At 39.6% G+C, this 17,096-nt stretch overlaps 1 protein-coding gene across 1 annotated transcript; it reads right to left on the reverse strand.

Annotated features, from left to right (window-relative positions):
* Positions 1-456: 456 nt before the first annotated feature.
* On the reverse strand, positions 457-16,395 carry ankrd33bb (ankyrin repeat domain 33Bb). Its single transcript, XM_008433045.2, has 5 exons — positions 10,857-16,395; positions 7,233-7,362; positions 4,446-4,586; positions 3,151-3,314; positions 457-3,048 (listed from the first exon to the last, which is right to left on the reverse strand). Exons 1-5 carry the CDS (start codon positions 11,352-11,354, stop codon positions 2,392-2,394), a joined length of 1,590 nt encoding a protein of 529 aa, XP_008431267.1. The 5' UTR covers positions 11,355-16,395; the 3' UTR covers positions 457-2,391.
* Positions 16,396-17,096: the final 701 nt, after the last annotated feature.

Genomic DNA, 17,096 nt, shown 5'->3' on the forward strand with positions numbered 1-17,096 from the left:
AAATAGTTTAAAAAAAGAGAAATCAAAAGTTTATCATCAAAAACAACAAAGAAGTTAATTATATCTCAAGGCAGGTCCTTACTGTGCGTTATGTCTGGTCCTTTGCCCAAGGGACAAGCAAACAGCTGGCTAGTTGGACTGGACCTCTCACACAAAATATTGATCTTAAAACTTCTGCAGAATTTTAGTTTGATACATAAATAAAATGATATTTGATTTGGTTATGATTAAACATTGCAGCAGCCTGCCACAGTTTGCAGTGTCAACGTTCATTATCACCATTAAAAAGAAAACATTTTTAAAGTGGAAAACTGTCAATAATATGACAGCAAATTTTAGAATGGTGCATTAATATTAAAATGTCTTGTGTCATGAGACACAATGAGCACACAATTGCTAAAACTTAATGAAAAAAATTTGCAAATTGTCTTAGAAACACACAAAAAATGCACGTCATCCACTTTCACTGGTTTTTATTAGTTCAAAAATTCAAATATGCTATTTGTTGATGTGCTGAAGGAAGACAAACTCAAAAGGTAGAAAAATGCAACAACTAGGATAATAAGTTTATCATAAGGCAAGGGACTGTGACATAAGTGAAGGTTATTAATTGATTTTGGCATGTGAAGTAGGTCTCCCGCTACTCGTTTTATTTACATTCAGTGCTTTTATTTTGAAGTGCCATCAAGTTTTTATTTTTAGACGTTTAATACAACATATGAGAAATATCATTGTATTTTTTTATAATTGAATTCAATAATTTGTGTGTGTCTTTTTATTTGTACCTTTCAATATAAAGATCTAACAGAAGGTATTAGATCCTTGCAATGTCTTGTACCAAAAGGGAAAACAATTTGAATGAAGGACTCGAGCTTCAACGTTAGATGTAGTCAGCATTTTTCTTTAACATTATTTAAAGAAAAGCTGCATTAATTTGGAAGCTAACTGTGTTTTCCAAATGTTTGATAGTAGCATTTGGGAAAAATGCTACCAGTATCCACTTTAATATCACTAGATATCTAACTGGATATCACTATCCAGTTAGATTTGGATACTAACTGTCTTTTTTTTTTTTTGCTCAGGATTGTTTTTGTTTAACAATCATTATATTTTCATTATCAAAAATAACTGCCAAATTAAATGGGAACTTCTAGAAAAAGAAAAACACTTTTTTTTGTACCATAGCTTCTTTTTCACTGATTAATGTTTTAGCCCCAGCATTTTGAAAGCTAAAGGCGTTTTTGGTCTTTGCTGTACTTTGTAACAAAACGGAAACAAATTGACAAAAGTGAACTGCTGAGCTTTACTGCTAGTCCCAGCTAGCTGGAATAGCATGTCTGGTTTAAACTGCAACGTTAGCTTAGATGCTAACTATCAATAAAAATTAAAAACAGAAAAAAATTTTTTTATCTGTATTTAAAGTGGTAACCCTAAAACATACAATCTACAATGTTTTGAAATTAGGCTATACTCATTTTCACTGACACCTCTATTTTGGCTTCATTTTCCCCAGTTTAGCTCCTTTGAAGCAAAAGCGGCTAATGACAGCTTTAATATGGCACAACACACCAAGCCGGTAGCCTGCAGACAGGAAACTGTACCGTGATAACTTTAAAAGTCAGCATGTTAGAGTGAAGAACTAAGCTGTTTATTTTTGGCTCTGCCTTTCAGCTTCTTCACAAAGCCCTAACAAAGCCGCTGTGAGCTAGCTCTTCAACTCAACTCTAAAACGCTCCTCGTCCTTAAACGTACTCTGCAGCAGTGAAGAAGGATCTTTTGTCTTGTTTCGTCGTCCTGCTGTAAGCTCCACAGTCTCAACTTCCTTTATTTCATTAGGTTGTGTTCAAAACTCTCACCCTCTTTTATCTGCCTGGCCGGTTGTAAGATTACTTCTTCTTTGTGAGCCAATTCCTCTGGGCTTTTGTCTCCATATCTAAGTGAAAAATGACTCTACCTAATTATTTTTTTTATTAGCACTTCTCTTTTTTTACTGCTGTTTGCCACTCGAGTCTGTCTACGCAAGCATGACACGATGTAGAGAAATTTTTTTAAAAATTTGTCGCAAATGTGGGGAAAGAAGTAGTTTGATCTCCAAAAATACCTGATTCCCCTAACATTTTAACCCAAGTCACATGTGTATTTAATTATTTTTCCTTCTGCTCCCTCCTCTGCCATTTCTCATTACAAATTACACCTCTCAAGAGAAGTGTGCAAGTTCAAGTAGAAACAAGGCAAAGCAGCATCAGTGATCTGAACAAGCAGATTAATTCAAGCAGTTGAATTCACATTAAAGGTTCAGATTTGCTAAGGCTGTGCTTTGTGCCCGCTTTGCCACAAGACACTTTAGCTCGATCTGGGACGCGCCGCAAAGTCATGTCCTCCTTCGACCCTTCACCTCCTTCTTAGCGCAGATAGCATTCGTTGCCTCTCCTCTTCCTGCCTCCTCTCTATTTTCTTCATCTTGTAATCCCATTTGGGGATCTGGAGCTGGTTGTCGTCGCCGTTCCTGCTCGGCTTTTCCGGTACGAAGCTCGGAGGCGGGGCTTTGCACAGAGTGACCTTTGGCACCACGAGGCCTGGCCGCACGCTGCTTCTCCTCAGCATGTTGAGCGGCAGGAGGCTGGCTCGTCTGATGGCCACCGTGGACGCTGCCGCCACGTCACTGAGCAGCTGGGGCTGCAGGCTCGCTCGTCGGTCCCTCGCTTTGGAGATGAGGAGGACCCTCGAGTTCTGGAAAAGCTTCTTGTAGTTGTTCAACCTGTCGGGACCCAGGCGTTTGAGCTCCGCCACCCGTTGCCGCCTCAGGATCTCCTGCACGGCGTGCCGGCGCTTTCCGACGCACGGCGGGCTGCCCGGGGAGACGGTGTGGCACGCCGTGGCCATGAAGGGGCTGCAGATGCCCGTGGTTATCCTCACCATGTGTTCAAGGACACCATCGTTCGCAGGGTTTACCTTGTTGTTGAAGTAGAGCCTATAAGGGCAGCAAGAGATGAGTTTCATCAAGCGCTGACAGAATGTCTGTGGGTTTTGTGCCTTCCACACGAGTTCCTGCAAAAGAGCATTTTTTTGTTTTTGTTTTGAAAAAATGTTTGAACAAGTACCGGTCAGTGCATTTGATACTAGAACTGAAATCAATCGCGATGCATTAACCTCTAACAATGGCCACTCCAGGGGGAAGGAGTCGCAGAACTGCTCGGCGCAAGGCTTTGATATCAGCCGAAGCATCAAATCCGCCGTTTCGTGTCGACCGGTGAAGAGAGCCCACTCTCTGGGGGTCATTCTCCGTCCATAGTCCCGAGCCTGGACATCACTTCCTACGTAGAGGCATATTTTGGTGATTTCAGGTGTCTAACTTTGGCACAATTTGACATATCCTCTATACCAGTGGTCCCCAAACTACGGCCCGCGGGCCGGATCCGGCCTTCCTCCACATTTGGTCCGGCCCCCTGAACAATACCAGAGCATTCAGATTTTTTTTCATATACCGTATTTTCCGGACTATAAGCCATTTATATGTGGATTTTTCTTCAACCACCAGGGGGCTCTTTAGCAGGAAGTGAATCACTGGAAGTCAAAATTGGAAATGAAAGAATAAAGCGCCCATTAGGATCCAGTAGATGGCGGTAGTGCAACAATAATGGATGCAAGCTGCTGTTGAAATCTAAAGAAGAAGAAGCAGCAGAAGAAGAAGAAGAAGGAGCCCATTTTCATTTAGCACATGCTAGTAGCAACACGAAGGATCAGCACTTTTACTGTTACAGTTACCGTTTGGAATCTACCGTAATCAGTTCAGTTAAATCTACACTTGGCAACTTTTTATTTTTCAACCGTAATAAATGTGATATTCAATGGACCTGTTATGAATCAAATGTTGGGTGTCCGCCCCCCTCTGCTGCTGCTGCATCGTTGTGGAAAACCTGGAGCGGCAGAGATATCTGCGGCTTATAGGTGTTTGTTTACTGGTTTAAAAAAAAAACTTGGGGTTGCGGCTTATAGTCCAGTGCGGCTCGTAGTTCGGAAAATACAGACTATAATCCTTCCTGGATTTTTTCTGTGAAGAAAAAAGAAAAAAATCCAGGATTTTTTCTTCACAGAAAAAAATAACCAATAAATAATTGGTTATTATTTATTTCATTAATAGTGTTATTTATTTCCAGACTTTTGTTCTGTTAAGAACCCAGGGAATGTAATTTGATTGTGCTTTCTGAAAAAAAAAAAAAAACATTTTTACATTTAGGCACTCCTGCAATCGTCACACTTTTTCTGTTACAAACTGACTCCGGCTTCCAACCAGAGAAGGGAGAAGTTATGTGGCCCTCACAGGAAAAAGTTTGGGGACCACTGCTCTACACAAACGAGTTCAGTCTACGCAACATTACCATCATGTTTCCTAACGGACCACATGGAAATCTAATTCACTGCGAAGTGATAACTTTAATACTTGCCTGCCAGCATGAGGGCTCTGACACACTCAAACCTCCCCTGCATTGCAGCTTTCATCAACGCTGTGAAACCGTGACAGTTCCTCCTCTCGATATCCAAACCGGGGAAGTAGTTCAACAGGTAGTTGGAGATAAACGCGTGACCTGTGAACCACAGAGAAAGAAACACACCGTGCATCACGAAGCACTGTGCTGGTTTTCTGAAGCACCTGTCCACGTAACGTGGCATTGGAATTATCATCACAAAGTAATGCCTGATTGTAGAATGAGAGTAAAATAATGCAAGGTTTTCAAAACTACAAACGGTGGTTTTCATTTGTGCTTGACTCACTTTGGTACCCTAACCAAGATCAAGTGACGCCAGCTGCCCTCAGAAGTTACCATGGCTGGTCTGTGAAACCAAACGGGTTTGCCTCAGCTTATTGGTTGAGAGAAATCATTTTAAACCTAATTTTGTCAGGTGTAAGAACGATTTCAAGCTTTTCTGGAAGCACAAGGCAAAATCTAGAGGAAAACCTAGCAGAAACCTTTCAGAATAAAGGAGAATACCCGCTAGCTAGCCAAACGGTACAGCAAGAATATCCATCGAAGGATTTTCATTTGATAGGATATGACTGTTCTAGAAAGATAGAGATTTTTTTTTGTCAAAACTTTGATTCTTAGCATACTTCATGTTCAACAACAGAATTGCTTCTCCATAAAAAAAAGTTTTGAAGTGGTCTCTGCCAAAACCTGTGGAGTCAAAGTTAGACGACTGTTTTTGAGAGGAGATGCTGAATTTGGATCAATTCCAAGAACTCTTGCGAAATAGTTTGGGGAACAAATACAGTAAAGTCAAGGTGAAGAAGACACAGAGTCTTCTTCACCTTGCTCTATCTGCTACCTATTTAGCAGATGGAGCATCTGCTAAATCTTTAAAGCAGTTTGTTATTGATTTTTCTTTATGCCTTTTTTTTTTAACCAATAAGGGTATTTTTGAGTTGTGATGCTATTTGTGTCACTCAAGCATCAGAAAAACTTGCCACTTCCCAGGGAAACGTTCACCGTTAGCAAAAACTGACCCAGGCTTGGATATTTATCACAAACAATGTTTCAACCAGTCAAGCTCACAAGGCTAAAAAGTCAAGGTAGAACCTTTCAATTCTTTTAAACAAGCACAAAAAAATATCAAAGCACGCCACGCAAATTTGTTGGCAGAGCTGATTGGAAGACTAATGATGCTTGAACTTCATCATGGCCCTGAGCTGAAACCCCCTGCTAGATCTGGAAACTGTATTTTTTATTTTTTTTGCAGTCTGCTCTTGTAGCAAGATGGAGCCTTTGATGTTGAGAGTGGGTTTTTTTTCTTCTGTTTCCTTCATTTCTTTAATTTTTTTAATGAAAGGGGATCAATACTTCTTCTAACGAAGCAGAAAATGAAAAACAAGTCCTCGACTATTTATCACCGTCTCCAGAGAGCTATTTGTCTTCATTAGGGGATAAGAGACCGGGGCGCCGTGTCTGCCACATCTGGCTGAGTCACTATGACATTACTGACGATGCTCCTCTGTTATGACAAACACTTTGAGGCAATAAGCCTCATAATCTTCCACGAGGTTTTAAACTGGGCACAAAGCTAATGACAACACGTTACTCTCATTGTTGAACAGTTTGCCATAACTTTTGAGTTGATACAAATCGGATGGCAGCTACAGTGTTAGCAAGTCGAAGTTGGTTTTCAAAGCTGAAAAATGCACTAAAATGTGATTATTGTCCACTTTTTTACGTATAAGAACACTGAATATTGCATAATCTGAACATTTTAGACTGACTGCTAGTCACTAGGCTTATATACAGAAATATACTGAAATACTACCATTTAAATTGTAGGCTATCTCGTGATTTGTTTGGTATGTCAAGTGCAGCAACACTGGGAACAGCTGCTGTACCTCGATGTGAGACACTTAGTATAAAGGTTAAAATGATCACTGCTTAGTATCGCTCCACTTTTTGTGTCATTTTAAGTCTCACAACTACTTTTATTCATTTATTGGCAACCATTAATCCACGTGGCCACGGTGGCTGTAAAAAGTGAGTGATTTTTGTGACTTAAAATTAAGACCATGAAAATTCCTCTCAAAACTTATTCCACCCAAAAAAATAATCAAATCTGTTTAAAGGGAAAACAAAAATAAAAAAAAATACTTGGTGGCCTTGAGCTGTTTGTGAAATCACATTTTGAAAATGTTGAAGGGATTCCTGGTTCCAAGTTTTAATCTTGCAGAACAGAATAGCTCTGGTAAAAAAAGAAAAACGTATATTTCTTTAAACTGAGACATTTATCCAAACGGAAACTAGTTTCCTTTAGCCTCTACATCCCTTCCATCTGATGTTCATCTGTGGTTAGTTCCTCATCCAAAATGGCAGACGTGTGTGACCAAAAGAACTCATGTTAGCATTGTTAGCATCAAGGGGCAACGACCCATATTCCCATACTTTAAACAAATGGAGGACAGAACCAGGCGACTTATGTAACCTTTTTTTTTTTTTTTAAACAAACCTTTAGGTTTTGTGTTGTACAATCATCCAATCCTGGTCAATCTGCAGCTCAAGTAAAATAATTGTGTGTAAAACTAATGGCATCGATGCTCCTGTTAAATACTGACTACAAACATGAATAAGCAATTCCTTCTGTTTTCTTTGTCCTCCAAAATTATACAGAAAGTAAGTATCAGTTCTAACAGAACCTCAGTGTCAGACAGAAATGAAACAACAGTCTGTGTGATAATCAGCGGGCTGAGCTGTGTTTACCTGCTTGAGCCGCAATAATAAGGGCAGTGTTGCCCTCGTTGTCCTGCCAGTTCACATCCAGGTAGGGACACTGAGCGAGGGCCATGACCACGTCCACATAACCATGGTAACACGCAGCAATGAGGCCAGACTGTATAACACACACACACACACACACACACAAAATAAATAGCAGGAGACTGATTTGTTTTCTTCTTACAATTAGGATCTTTAAAAAATGTCCACGTGGTTCGCTGAGGCGGGACGAAGGCCCCCGCATGTTTTCTAACTTTAATAAAAACTAAAAAAAAAGTTAAACTAACTGACCTTCACACCATTTTATGGATTTATTTGAAAAAYGAGAAATAGCCAAGTTGGGTACCAGAAATGGGTTTTTTGATGTTGATGTAACAACTGATATAAAAAAAATAGGACTTAATGTAAATGTACCCACAGTCCAGTGGGTACATTTCTTGCTTGTCTAGTTGTCTTTGCCAAGTTCTTCACTCGGACTCCTGTTACAGTGGTTATGATATTCATACTTCAATACACAACTATGCACTGATTCCAAACTGGACTGGACATGTAAATAAAATAATAAAAATGGTAAAGGAATACCTTTTTTCTCCTACTTTGATCGCTTTTGTTTGGTGATCAAACTTTAAGTTCTGCTGTCCTGGGCGGTAAACCATATGAACAAATCATGGTTTACATACTGTAAAAAAAGTGTTTAAGAAATGTGTTTTTTTTCCCTTGTTCTCTCCAAATAAACCCTGTTCTCATATTGTGAGGAATGAATGCAGAGAAAGTGTAAACAAACATATTTTTATTAATTATTTCTGTCCCAATACGGAGGTCTATAAATCATGCTGTTTGGTTTCTGGGTAAAAAAAATAAATAATAATAAAACAGCTGGAGGCTGCTAATCAAAACTGACATTAAAAACTAAACTAATGCTGGACACCAGGAGGTCCATCTGGCTGTGATGAAACAAAGACGGCAGATGGCGTACAGTTTGTCATCATTTACAAAATGAAAAAAAAAAAAGAAAATTGTATCTAATAATGTCTCCTGCTTTACTTGAAAAGGCAGAGTTCTGCGACCACATCTGGAGTAAAATAAGCCCACAAAAGACTTATTTTAACACTTCTAGATAAGCGGTACAAACCTCGGTCTGCCAAATCTTCCCACAGCCCCAAGGTCAGTGCAAGCGTCTTTCTGTCCCTGTCCATGTCCATCAGCATACAGCATCTTTTACCCGGCACCAAGGTCAGTGTCTTCAGTGAGCTCTTTAAAAGCTGAGCCCTCGACTCAAGCTGTTTCTTTACGTTGACACCGAGCAGTTTACGCTCTCCATCTGTCCAGAAGGCTTAAAGTCCTCCCTCCAGAACCGGCTTTCTGCTGAGGATCACCCTCCTTCTGTTTGGCTCTCGGTTAAACCTCACACCACCGTCACTGGGGGGGTTTTCTACTCTTCCATCATGTATCAAAACATTACATCACTTCTACAGTCTGCGAATTGAACTTATAACTTGCATCACTTATGTCTTGGCTATATCTGCTGAAAAGATAGTTTCTTTCTTCGAGGCTGGTTTAGAAATAATACTTCCATCCATTTTCTACAGCCAGTTAATGCTTAAAGTGTGAGGAAAAGGTCAGCAGAGACGAGAGAGTTTGCCCAAAATGCTAAAGCATATATGACTGGTTTATTTTCTCCTCTCTTTTTCATTTTTGCTTCCCTCAATCTGTGGCCTTTAGCATTTTTGGGAAATGTCACTTGCATCTGGTGTAAACAGTATATTTTGCAACTAGCCGGAGAACGCGGAGAAAACTGAGTGCACGTGAACTGTTTGGAATCTTGTTGCCTTTACGCCTGGATCAATTCTTCATGGTATACGTACGTATAAAAATTCTTGGGGAGATTTTTCAGAGATTTCGGTCTCTTTTCACTAGCATCACGCAGTGGCTGTGGGTTGGCTACATGTGTATCATGATAATCTGCAGTCCTACCACATTCCAAAATAGCTCAGTTGAAATACAATCTTGTGATTGGGTTACAGAAAACTCATCATGGTGCATCAATCTGCCGGAAGTAGCCATCAGTAGATGGGCACACTGTGGTCAAGAAGGGATTGACATGGTCAGCAACGGTATTATGGGAGGCGGTGGCAATTAAATGATGCTTAATCAATGCTAATGGGCTCAGAGTGCACCAGGATACACCACCACCATTCAAACAGCAGGACAGGTCTTTTTGTATATGTGAATGCCAAAATCTGACCGTACAATCTGAACCACTAATGATATCTCATTGGACTTGGTTGTTTTTTTCCACCCTGTTACTGTCCAGGTTTGGTGCACCTATGTGAGCTAGAGTGTGTGTGTGTGTGTGTGTGTGTGTATATATATATATATGCTAGCTTGAAGTTCTTGTTTTTAGCTGACAGAAATGGCACCCAGTATGGTCCAGTATGTTGTTCATAGATGGATGATCATACAAACGGACTATTTAGAAACAAAAAATCAAGATGTTCAAATTTACTGACATAGTGGAGTAACAGTTACCTTCTTTAAAGCCTAAATAAATGTATCACTGGGAAACATTCAAAAGCTCTTCTTAACAAAAAAGGAAGGGCTTTATAATTTTGAATAAAAATGTGAATTCAAAAATGTAAAATTAAGAACCACAAGAAAAAGCTTGTGTATATCAGTACATGGGGTGAAGCTGGAATGAGTCCAGCAGCAGTTTAAAACATCGTTTAAGAAGCTGGTCATCACTATCACAATATGAGAAATAATTATCAATTATTATCAATATCTATCATCAATGTTATTGTTACTACCTAAAGAGGTTGTGACAATAACTGCTTTATGATTTAGAAAAGAAAATGATTCTTGCTCTTAATGGCATGTAATTATGAATGCACTGTACTAGTTATAGATTTGGATACAGAAAATTACTAAGAAAAGTGTTAAAACTAAGTTAATATGTATAGTAATGTATTGGATGATGCTACAGATGTAAAAGAGGTGGGTGTAAAAAAATAAGTTTGTACTTCTACCCACTTCTTTGAACATCTAAATATACTTTAACTTTGTTTATTCTTTTATTATGTTCAATAAGGTCAAACTTCACTCAAGTCAACTCTACCAGTCTTTCCATTCCCCTCTGACATCAACATGCTGCTCAACAAATGTTTTTTTTTTAGACCACGTGAACCCGAGGATCCCAAAGATCCCAATTAGGTCAAGGAGAAACATTAAGGTTACAGCTGGTTTATTTAACAACTTGGGTGGTGCGTGGCTGCCTGGGTTACTGGTATAATGTAAATCCTCAGTTTAATCTGAGGAAGCTTTAGCTTGAGAAGTGAAAAATCTATTAGAACAAAAGAGCATCCTGGTTCCTTTCTGAAAAGGGTTAAAGTGACATAATCTTAGTGTCTAAGTCTACACAGGAGGTCTCCAACTCCAGTCCTCGAGAGCTATTGTCCTACAACTTTGAGATGCATCCCATGATGGCATTGCTGATTTGACTGAGGTATGCTGAAACAGAGATTGGTCTAAAGGTCCAGGACAGCAGCTCTTAAGGACGGGAGATAGCAGAAAATAAAGAAAATGTAAAAGGTACTGATCCCAGACACCTACTCTTCTGTTTCGGTCGGTCTCCTTTACCTCTTCTTCAGTCACTCCTTGTCTGATCATGATCTTTACTATGATGGCATTGTTGTTGCAGCAGGCCTTAAAGAAGGAGATCGGTTCGGGGGTTTCCAGGTGGTAGAGGGAGCGGTTAATTTGGGAGATGACTGAATCGTCTAGGGGATAGAAGGAGTCTTCTGTCGTAATGCTGTGGGTATCCGAACGATCCGGTAGGGAGTCGAAGTCCAGTTCCTCAAACTCTTGATAGATATCGTCCTCATCCTCCCAGTAGTTTCGTGTGTAATCGACTTCAGCCTCTTCATTAGCGTCGTCTTCTGAGACTGAACACTCAACTCCATTTTCATCAACCTTGCAGATGGACATAATGGGTGCATCCCCAGCCAAGATGTTGGCTTTACTCTTAGTCTTGCCAAGGGCAACTCCTCCAGCAAATCCATTCTCTTTGACCTTTGAATCTTTACCTTGTTCCTCTGTTATTAACACCATTTAAAGCATCCCCAGGCCCTGCTTACCTTTTGAAATTCATGTGGGGCGCCAACAAAAACCTTTAAAGAACCCAGAGTTTACATCTAACAGCCCACGGCATTGTAGTTTCTCATCCTGTGAAAGCACGCTCTAAAGGTTGACTCCTAAAAGTCTGACATGCAAATAACTAAAAGAAGTGAGAAAAAAGCCACAGGGAACTTGGCACTCCATCGAGAATCCTCCAACATCTTATTAGAATTCCTGTGAAATCAGGATTCAGCAGAACTTTGCAACGTATTGGAAAAAGTTTGATCATATGCATGATCTGAGGCAGTCACTCTGGGCAGTCCATTAGTGGCCAAAAAGAGTCAATGAAAACAAACTGAACTTGTCGTTCTTCCCTAATGACTTGTCAGTGACACAGTTTTGAAATAAATGAAGCTTCAAAAGTCGAAGATTATCCATGAGTTTCAGAACACAGACAAAGCCTCGGCTGTCCTCCGCGTAGCTTTCGACAATGTCCCCGTAAGTCCCGTCTTTCACATTCTTCGATCCTCGCACTGGAAAAATTCCTAGATTCTTGTGGTCCAATTCCAAAAACTAGAATGAGAAGAAGCCGACGATGTTGAGCAACTAATCCCGTGTTTCCCTGTAGGGGAGCACTTGGCTGTCTGATGGCCAGCAATGGGATGAAAGGGATTCTGTTGAACTGCTTCTTGATAATCCATTTAGTCTCTCTCTCTCTCTCTCTCTCTCTCTCTCTCTCTCTCTCTCTCTCTGACCTAAAACTGACTGAGTCAAACACAGGGTTGAAACTTTTAAAAATAATGAAAAAAACTCTTCAATTCAGACATTTTGGAGAAAATCTTTTTTTTTTCCACAGTGCCTAAAGGGAACTCTAGTTAAAAAAATATGTTTGTTTTTTTTACATTTGCCATCTTGGTTTGACACAAATATGCCTATCAGTGAATTGTCATTAGTTTAACTAAGCTGACTCAACCCCCTCTTTCTTTTATCTCCTGCTGCACTTAACACAGCCATCTTAAATTGGATTTCCAACCCACATGACCTCATCGGTATATAGGCTACAGTGGAAAAACTGGGAGCAATCCAAACTTTAGCCATGTCACCTTTTCCAAGAAATGACTTTTGAATCGAATTCACCTCTGCCACTTAGTAAATGAAGGAGATTCTTGAGAAAGAGGATAAGAATCAGAAACACACAAGTGGCATATTTAGCTTTCTGGTCAAATAAAGGTCTCAAAGAAATCCAGACCTGTCATGACAGCAGGTTGTGATGAGGGTCTAAAATGGAGGAAAGGAGCGGTGAACCTTTAAATGAAAATCCAACAAGTGGAGAATAAGCCCAACAGAGAAAACAGAACCAACAACAACAGCAACTGGAAAAGCGTTGAGCTGCATAACAGGAGGAACCGACAAGGAATGGGAAAAGAAATGGCCTCCAAAAAGAATGGGGTGGTGATTACTGGATGACGTTATGCTGCAGCTGTAGGAAAAGCAGCAAGCTGGTAAAACCATGAGTGAAATGAAATACAGGGGAAGTGAAACACAGAAGAAAATAACTAAATGGAGCATGACTGAAGACGAGGGGTGTGGCGAGAACAAAAGTGACAAAACAGTCATAAACAGGTGGAAGAGGGAACAGGAAATAATTATCTCACAATGTACAAGAAAACAAGTTGGAATAACACAATGTAAGACTCTAGGCACTCCGCACACCACTGCATCTCGCCATTTATTGAGCACTGATTGGTGCTTTTGGAGATAAGATATGGTTTTGACCTCATAACAGAACCCACTCTCCAAAATGTGGACAAACCCTTTAATTTGATGTGATGCGAAAAGGGAACTTAGTCTATGAGTTGAAACGGTTCCTACATGGCTGTGCTGAGTAGGAAGTGAGATGAATGAGTTAAAAATAATACAAGGGGAAAGTGAAGCATTTACGTATACAAGCCTGCTTTCATACCCAACATATGATGCGATATAAAGTTGCTGTTTAGGTTTAGTATAACTAATCACATAATATTTAATGAATCCATATTAAATGTGCTAACCCTGTTTTCTTGGGGGGTTTTTTTTACAGCAGAGCAGAAGGAGAAACTCTTCTCGACACCCTGCTAATCTGTCCAGAGCTCCTTAAGGGGCTACAGACGCTTACTCCACGATTTGATCGCCATGACAACACAGATCCCGTTGTGCTTCTGAAAAACGGAGAACGGGAGGCAAACATTTGGTCTGGCTTGGCAGGGGAACTCTGGCGTTAGCCGCATATGCTCCTAATCTGTGCTTGGACTAACTGTTGGGACTGCGCTTTGGCTCCAAGGTAATTGGATTCAAGAGAAATAACTCCACATCCTGTTTCCTGGAGCTGCAGCAGAAATGATTTGCACGTTAAGAGCCAGGCTGTTATTAAACACGGAAAATCGCAGTATGTTTTACTTGATGACGAAAGACTGATGGGAAGCATCGCAATGCTGGYATATCCCTGTGACGCAGCTGTAGCAGCAGTTAAAAGCTTCTCTTTTCTCTAAAAACTTTTTTCAGTAGTTTTTGAATATTAGAGACAAGATGTAATCTGGAGCAAGGTAGACAATTTAGATATTCCTTTTTCTGATTAGGGCTTCCTACAGAACAATTGAAGTTGTTGGGATCAGTTCAGATCTTTGGAGATCCCTCAGGGCAACATTCTTGGACTACTTTTCTTTTTTATATTTTGCTAAAGACTTATAAAATGTGTGCACATGTGTTTTAAGTCCAAGTTTCTTAATTCTTGACTATTTATTGGTAATCAATATATTTTTAGGCCCTCTAAACCCTGGCGTTTATGTAAAACCAGAAAACTTTGAATGTGATGCTACACCGGAAGTTTCATTTAGTAGAAGTTTCAATATTTTGTCACCTATAAAAATCCTGAAAAATGTCCAATACATTACAATACTTTTATCTTCAAAAAATAAACACAACCATTTACAGTTCGTGCTTGTAGGTTGTCCATTATGACTTTAATGTTGAACAGATTTTGGGGGTTTTTCAGTAAGTGCATCTTTTTTCTTGTGGCAAATTAATAACTTCCAAAAATGAATACTTTTTAAAATAAAATGTGGCATTTTACAGGCCAGTTTAAATTTTGTAAAAATATGGGATTCCAAAATAAGTTTGTCAAGCTAACATTGGCATTTATCTAAAAAAAAAAAATCATCCAGTCTTAACATCTGTTTATTGTTTATATCACAGAATCAACAATCAATTGAACTTTTTAAGATTTTATTTTTTTACCTTTATGTTACAGTACATGCCACTGCCTTTTTTTGTGCACATATAAAAAAATAGAAATTATTTGCTTCTAGAAATTGAAATTTAACATTAAAATTCAATGCGTCCAGCTCAGTTCAAAGGTACTAAAAAGGTCACTTTATAGCATCTTTCTAAAATGTGAGCGTTCCACACAGCAGCAGAGCCACAGGGTACTGGAAAGAAAGTCAAATTCACAATCCGCCTCGACGGAATAGTAGTAAATACCAGCTAAAATGTAAAATTCATTACAAGGAACAGATGCAAAAATCATTTCGTCCTTTAGGTTAAAAAAAATCCGGGACGTCGCCGCCGTCTCCGTCTCTTGGCCCCCGTCTCAAAAAAAAAAAAAAAAAAAACAACTCACAAATCCAGCCATGTTGGTGTCGTCACAACAGACTGAAATGATTGCAACTGAAACATAAAGTGCGACACAGTGAAACACGTGGATGAATAAAAGCCTTTTAACTCTTCGTGACATTGCTGATCCGAAACAAATAAATTAAATGAAGCGTCTCTCTAAGATTATAGAAAACAGCAGAAAATGAGATTTTCTCAAACAACAGCGGTGAGAATTCAGAGAAGGGCCTTTTTCTTTTCTCTCTTTTGCTCTGTATAACAACTCAACACTCGTGCACGTCTAAAGCATCTCAGCTGTCTGATTTTTTTTCTCTAGAAGTGGTTGGAAAAAAAGGGATAGCAGAGAAATCCAGAGAACTCGGTCACACAAGTGAGAAGCTCAGCGACCGACGTCCAGTTCGATTTCATATCCACACGTGCGGCGAAATGCGACGTGTAGTTTAAGGTAAAACAAAATTGCTGAGATGTTCCGCTCTGAAATGAAAACCACATAATCTTAATAAAATTATACACTTAAAAAAACAAAACAAAAAAAACAAAAGAAAAAACACAAAACTGCCATGCAGGTAACAGTGATTATCTCAGGACCGTGCTTTGTTGTCGCGGCTGACTCATCGTTTTACAGATGACCGTGGATCATTTTATGATTCCGCCATCTGTGAAATATGATCACGCGCGTTCACAAGAATATAAAAGTGTTTAGCTGCCCTTTGCATGAGGCTTGGCCTGTCTGACCATTAGACCGCCAACTGGGGAGCAGCTTTCTCTGATTTCTTGCTATGTTGCCGTCCGATGCAGTTATGAAGACATGTAAGTTATGCCAGTTAGATTAAACAAAAAAACATAAGGCTAAAGAAATGACCCAGTGAATTCCCAGATGGATCCCCCGTCATAAGCATGTCCTTACAAAGCGTCCACCAAAGAACCACATCTGAAGGGAACATCAGGGGGAAAATAAAAAACAAAACTCCAAGCAGCTAACAACTTTCTGTCCATCAAGAAAACTCTGGAGTTCACTGATAACTTCCCAGCTTTACTGTACAAACATCATGAGTCCGTTCGTCACACTTCTAAAACAGACTTTCTCGTACATTTAAAACGTACAGATTGTCACTGATGGCTTTACTGCACGGTAAAGCTGGGAACTGCGATTTGCGCGCTTGACGTCGTTCAGTTGCGCAGCCCTCGCTCCAGTCGTCGTTTACCGAAAGACGAGCAGAGCAGCTCAGTTTTACTGAACTTTTCACATTTTGTCGTCGCGTGACGATTACAGACTTCTAATTTTACTGGAACAACATGTGGATTTTACTCACCTGTTCAAATTAGTAAAGCTAGCAAATGACTAACAACAAAACATTCAAATAAGCATCTAGTGAAAATGACAGCAGCTGAGTGGAACATAGTTGTTTTGGACCTCTGAAACAAACATCCTCAGAGCGTTGTCTTGTTTTAGATGCTAGTTAATCTCCTCTTAGTGTTTTTTTCACTGTTTTTTTTTTTTTTTTTTTTAACTGTTGTCTTTTGAGTGTTTCCAGGCTGGTTTCGTTTTAGCATCTGAGTACTGGAAAGGGCGCTTTGTGTCTCAAACTGTTACTTAATCGAATGTTTTTGGGTTCAGTCTAGATGAAGTAACAGACAGCAGCCTTTGTCTTCTGTTTTTGCCCACATCTAAAAGGATTCAGTTTTAAAATGTCTAAAAAAAAACTATGAAGAAGCCTTCCGCTAAAACTCAGTGACATCAGAAAAATAAAAACATGCTCTTCACATTTTTTTGTTACAACTCCCTCCCCCCCCCTCACTCTCACTCTCACCCATCTTGTCTTTGTATCGACCAATCAGTTTCCAGCTCTGTTATTTCCTTAGAGATCCTCTGAGTACCGAAGTACACCAACTAAAGTCCAAACATCTCCTTCACGGCTCTAAGAAAAAATATATATATAACGGTGCACACGTTTATTCTACAATATGTTCAAAGGAAGCTCAATCTGAGGTAAAAGCTATGCTCATCGGACCTGAATTTTGAAGCAAACTTCCAGGAAATAAAAAAATAAAATAAAAAATCCCCACCTGAGCAGGCGACTACAACGG

This window comes from Poecilia reticulata, linkage group LG17, assembly GCF_000633615.1.
Source record: "Poecilia reticulata strain Guanapo linkage group LG17, Guppy_female_1.0+MT, whole genome shotgun sequence".
Taxonomy (NCBI): Eukaryota; Metazoa; Chordata; class Actinopteri; order Cyprinodontiformes; family Poeciliidae; genus Poecilia; species Poecilia reticulata.